The sequence below is a fragment of the Boleophthalmus pectinirostris genome, unplaced genomic scaffold (assembly GCF_026225935.1).
Source record: "Boleophthalmus pectinirostris isolate CB_2022bp ecotype Guang Dong unplaced genomic scaffold, ASM2622593v1 HiC_scaffold_4, whole genome shotgun sequence".
In the NCBI taxonomy this organism is placed as follows: domain Eukaryota; kingdom Metazoa; phylum Chordata; class Actinopteri; order Gobiiformes; family Gobiidae; genus Boleophthalmus; species Boleophthalmus pectinirostris.
Window position 1 is genome coordinate 15,620,061 of NW_026571353.1, and position 5,864 is coordinate 15,625,924.

Sequence of the window (5,864 nt, forward strand, 5' to 3'; positions counted from 1 at the left end):
TGCCGTGGCTACACCATGAAACCCTCCACCCCACCCCATTCCTGTTTTCCAACATTTGTCAACTGCCATCTGCTTGTCTGCCCCCGTCTCCTCTACACTAACTATATAATTAAGCAGTAACACCTTCCCTCTTCTACAGCCCGTTTGCTCCTGAGCCCAGACTTCTGCCTTCACAACTTCACAAACAACAGGCTTTGAGGGGGATGCCACACTGTTTGCTCACACATTTAACAAGTGCTTCCAAAATAAAACATCAATAAATTCAGGAAAATGCTATGGTATGAAAATACTGTACAACTTTCTAATTCATCCAGTGTAACAGAAATATAGTCCACGTAAAAGTCTCCCAACATCAGTGTGTGTTCAAATTCATAAACTTTGTAGAGCAAGACGTAACATAAAAATAAATTTTTTCTTTGATTAGCTGAGGAGCTCTACCTGCAGACTCCAGCTGTCTGATATAGCAGAGAAGAACCATCATTCATGACAGTGAGCACAAAGTTCATTATATCATCATCAGTGGATACAAAAGTCTGTTCTGACAGTGTTCCAATGGTGGGCGCTGTGACCGGCCTGCAGCCAAACACCACCTGTTAAGTCCCTTTAAGTTTAAACCTTTGTGGCCAAAGATTGGATCTCTGATTTCTGAGTCTGGGCACTGAGAGTTGATGACATGGAGCTCATGTGGCCATGCATTGCCTTCTTCAGGTTGAGCAGGCACAGACATTGGGAGCGGAAACGCAAGTCGAAGAAAGCATACAGGAAGGGGTTCAGGCAGCTGTTGACATAAGCCAGGCAGGTAGCGTATGGATGAGCTAGCAGCAAGAAGCTCACAAAACCACAGGATGTGGGAGCAAGGTTGAGGTAGGACAGAGCATCCATGCTTTTGAACACATGGAACGGTGTCCAGCAGATGGCGAATACCACAACCAAGGTGGTGATGATCTTCAGCAGCCTCTTCTTCTTCTGGTCCTCTTTGCGCAGGTTGTTGAAGTGGCGAGTCACAGTGCAGCCGATGAAACAGTAGAAGATTGTCATGGCGAGAAAAGGTAGGAGGAAACCTAGAGCAGAGGAAGAGAGAGAGAGTCCAGCGATCCAAAAAGACTCATGCCTCTCATTCAAGGTGACCAGACTGAAGTCCATCCCACACGTGGTTTTGTTGCTGCCGATGTCATTCACAGTGTTGCGGAAAAGCAACGTTGGCAGAGCCAGCAGACCAGAAAGCAGCCAGATTGCCCCAAGAGATGCCAGCATGGTGCCTCTAGAACGCAGCCTACTACTGGACAGGGAGTGGACGATGGCGAGGTAGCGGTCAAAACTGAGGCAGGTGAGGCAGAAGACGCTGGCATACATGTTGACCAGGACCACATAGCTACTGATTTTGCACAGAGCAACTCCAAATGGCCAGTGGTAACCCAGCGCTGTGTAGACTGCCCAAAGAGGTAGAGTCGCGACAAAGGTAAGGTCAGCCAGAGCCAGGTTTCCAATGTAGATGTCTGCAGCGCGGCGCTTGCTTTTGGACCTCCAGACAGTGAAGATGACTACTCCATTACCCGACAGGCCCAAGATGAAGATGAGCATGTACAGGACAGGGATGAGAGAGTAGGAAGGTTCCCACTCAGAAAAGTCACAAGAAGTCTCATTGTCATCATAGTATTCATAAGGATCAGCATATTCCACAGTGGTGGTCTCCATGATCAGGTGCAGTGGAGTAAAATGTCTTTAAAAAGAAGTCAAGTCCTTAAAGGATCCAGGGGAAACTTCAGGCTTCACGAAGAGAGCAGAGACACAGAGGTTACTGCTGCTGAACTGGAGAGCAGATAGTGTGTGAGAGTGACGCTGGCTGCCTTTTAAACTCAGCCCTCCACACCCCTGGTTCCCTCCCAGGACGACCCCCCACAACACACCCACTCCCCCGGCCCTGCCCTCCCCCTGCTCCAGTCCCTCTCCTGTATCACCTCTGACTACTGAGGCCATATCACTGGTTCAGGTTTGAACAGGGCCTCTCTACAACTATGTTTTTATTCTGTAGACATAAGTAAGACATTATAAATTATCTGCATATAAAATAATACAATAAAAAAAGCAGTATTTTGTGGTCATGTTGGGCTATTAACAAGAGTAACAACATTTTAAGTGTTTTCCACAGGTTCATACAGCGTATGGTGGGCAGATTGCAGGCAATCTTTAGGTTATTTGAATACATGTATTGAATACATGTATTTAATACATTAATTATAGTCGCTTCTACATATTAATTACAATACAACAAGCAAAAAAAAATTAATATATATATATATATATATATATATATATATATATATATATATATATATATATATATATATATATATATATATATATATTAAACACTGCAATTTAAAAATAAGACTATGGGGGACATCATAGTAGCCTCAATGAGAAACACTGTACTCCTTTACAATTAACCTTTTTAAACTTGTAGCCATATTGCGGCTCTAGAAATTAAATGATAAGCAAATAACATGTGCGCAACTGGCCGAAAAATGTGCATCATTAATGTTACATTTCCCTGTCTTTAATTTTTGACTGGATAGATCCATGACTGGATATGATAAAAAAAAAAATTAAAATTGTGACACTGTTAGCATATCATGTTAATAATTTAGCATCACGTTTAGCTTTATTTACTTTCTACATTGGAAGGACGGTGTCTGAAAATCTAGACAAAATGTTTGCAATGTAGATTTTTGTAACAGCACTGCTGTAAATACTAGCGATTATAACTACAGTCAAACGAGGTAAGTGGGACAGGTCTGGACATTACAAGATCATGTTTTACATTTCAATTGCAATAATAACGTGACCCTTGAATAGTGCTAATCGCCGCGTGCTCATACATATTTTGACAATTCGTTCATAAAACATTATAAAGGAAACATGAATGAAGTTTTGTAACCCAGTGTCACTTACTTACCTCTCAAATTTGCCAGTTGTTGTATTTTCAAACGTGAGCCTAATTAGATAAACACAGGTTAGCAAATACCAGATTAGATTAATGTCATGGGCTCCTCACTGGATGTGTCAATTCAGTTCTCAGGATTAATTGCAATAGGTGAGGCATGCGCGCAGAGCTCAAGCAAAACAAAAGGAAAACACCCGTTGACACCATTTTTGTGTCTTTTAACCTGCCTATAGATCCAAACATTCTGATTGACTTTTAATCAACAAGCAACAACATGTTGAGGTTGTTTTGCCCTATTTGTTATTGCAGTGTTAAGTGATCTGTGTTTCTACAGCCTATTCACTCTGATAAGCAGAGGAGTTTGGAGGAAATGTGGAAAAATGGGAATGCCCGTGTTTATTCTAGGCTGTTTCTAAAAATGGAGCCCAGAACACATAGGATAGCCCCATGGTTTAAAGCTAACATCATAAAATTATCTAAAACTGCCTTGCGTGTATTGTTTATTTTACATTTCAAAGTCAAATAGCTTAAATAGCCCATGCTTACTGCCATCACATGCTCTACTACTCAGATAACACACACCAGGTGGGTCCCAATGCTGCCATTTTCCCCAAGGAGAAGATTGACCGCCTGCTGCTCCTTGAGCCGCTATCCCTTACACAAACATATTTGCAAATAAAAAAATAAAAGATGAAGATAAGAAACAGATGGTTAGAATACAGCACCAAAACATAACTTAGATATCTCTTCACCTGTTAATCATCATATGCATATGGGGGAAGATAAAAGCAGTTAAGTGAGAAATTACCTATATAGGTTTGTCTTACTTGTCAAAATTTGTGTTGATAATGTTTTGGGTGATTTTAGGGTTAATCAAACAACATATTTAGTAAACTTAAGAAGTAACTCTTGGTTCACTGGCTTTAAATCTTTGCTGAACTGATCCCTCACCAGAAATATAAAAATTTTAAGTTATTATAACATATTTCATGTTTAAACTCACCTTGGGAAAATATTACTTTAAAGTTGTCATGGTCTGTAAGCAATGTGATGATTGTCTCTGTAGTTCATGAAATATAATGAGGAAATGTAAGGCAAAAATTATCTTTTTTTTTTTTTCTATACTGCTAATATATAGCAGAAACTCACTTCAGCACAGTTACAGTAATACAATGTTAAGTTTTTGCCATTTTTCCAGCTGCTGCACCAAGGTTGAGTTTCCCAGGACTGGGCCACACATGGACCACTGCCACATCTGTGACTGCTTTTGATCTGCTGCTGTAATCAGCCTGCCACCAAAGATATGACTGCTCCTGTCTCCTTGCTACCATTAACAAGTTAATTTGAGGCTTATGAGCAAAATTGCAACACAACAACATATAAGGTGATATTATCTTAAAAAACTACTTTTTCCCATGTTTAGTTAAGAAATGGTGTGATGTGTATCTTTTGAATGCTGGCCACTTTGGGGACAATCGTATAGCAAGTTTTAGTCTGGCCAAAGTTGACTTTGGGCCTGTCCACACAACAATGTTTTTTGGTCGAAACAGTGAAGTTTGTATTTGTTTTGGCCTTTCGTTTAGGAAGAGATAGGGGGAGATCTACCACCCGTGCTTGTGTTTGAAGTGTAAAATGGTCAACACACCAATGAAGCCAGTGCAGCAGACCTCAAGTTTCACAAATCAAGCTGAAACTCAAGCACCTGGGACCTGGCTCGAGCAGGGGGCCTTTATCACAGTATGGTGTCACTCGAATCCACTTAAAGGAGAGGTAAGATATGTTACTAAACTTAAACTGTCAAACATCATTAAACAGTACTATACTCTGCATCTTTCTGTCCATAACTTTGATCGGCATAGTATGATCTGCAGCCCTTTACCATCATCCTGCTAAGTGTCGTATGTGCCCGGTCTTACGATGTCACACTTTGATGCCATGGAGCCAGTCCCACCCCCTGTCGTGAGAGGGCACTGGTCCTGCTGTGAGGTTTGCTTATTGGCATGCTATCACATCCAACACCAGCCTATCTGGAGTTGGCAGCCTGTCACATGTCTGCTGCAGTGTGATGATTTGCGCCTTTTTTGCATAACACCAAAATCACTGAAAGATAAGGATACAGCAGTCTGTTCTGTAAATATTGTACAATGGGTAACATGTGCCTCATTAACTCCTAACCTTGTGGGCTACTGTAATGCATGTGGTGTTGCATATTTTTTCCTGCATCTGCCTATGACCTTGACCATTGTGTGGAAAAGAATGGAGATCTCCACCCAATCAGTTGAAATTTTTTGGCTGATAAGGCCATTCTATTGTTCAATTCCTTGGCCTAAGCACTTTTTCTTTTCGCTAGAAATGTACATCTGCAATATTTGTATCTGTGATTAATAAGTTATTAATTACAACCTGATTTGATTTATTAATAAAATGCAATGTTTGTTATACTTAAATGTGACTGAGACAGTATCTAGCTTTCTTAAAAAAAACATATTGGAAAAGTTGTTTTTGGATGGCAGCGTGGAGAATTAGTAGTCAGGTTGTCTCACTCCAATCTCAAGCCATATCAAAACTTAAATAGAGCCTTGTAGCTAAATGCACATGCACTTTTTGCTCAGTGCTCATCTATCCCTGTATCCCTGTAGCACAAGGAGCTGCTCAGGAACATGGGGTCACAAGGTGTTTCCCCTCTCTCTCCTCGGGACCCCGGACCACCATCTCGCTCATCCTTAAGCCATAACAGAGTGTGTGTCAATGGACAAAACAGCTCCACAGGATGTGCTATAAGAGGACAGTTTGTCCTATCCATCTAAGATGTTCTGACTTTTTTACAGCTGCTAGATTTATTTTGAATGGAATTGAAGACAACATTTTATTGTCTGGCACCATCATTTCCCAGGCTATTGTTTTCTTATAATTGTGTAAA

At 40.9% G+C, this 5,864-nt stretch overlaps 1 protein-coding gene across 1 annotated transcript; it reads right to left on the reverse strand.

Moving 5' to 3' along the window:
- On the reverse strand, window positions 1–1,798 carry aplnra (apelin receptor a). The gene has a single exon (XM_020935470.2). It carries the CDS (start codon window positions 1,693–1,695, stop codon window positions 610–612), a length of 1,086 nt encoding a protein of 361 aa, XP_020791129.1. The 5' UTR covers window positions 1,696–1,798; the 3' UTR covers window positions 1–609.
- Window positions 1,799–5,864: the final 4,066 nt, after the last annotated feature.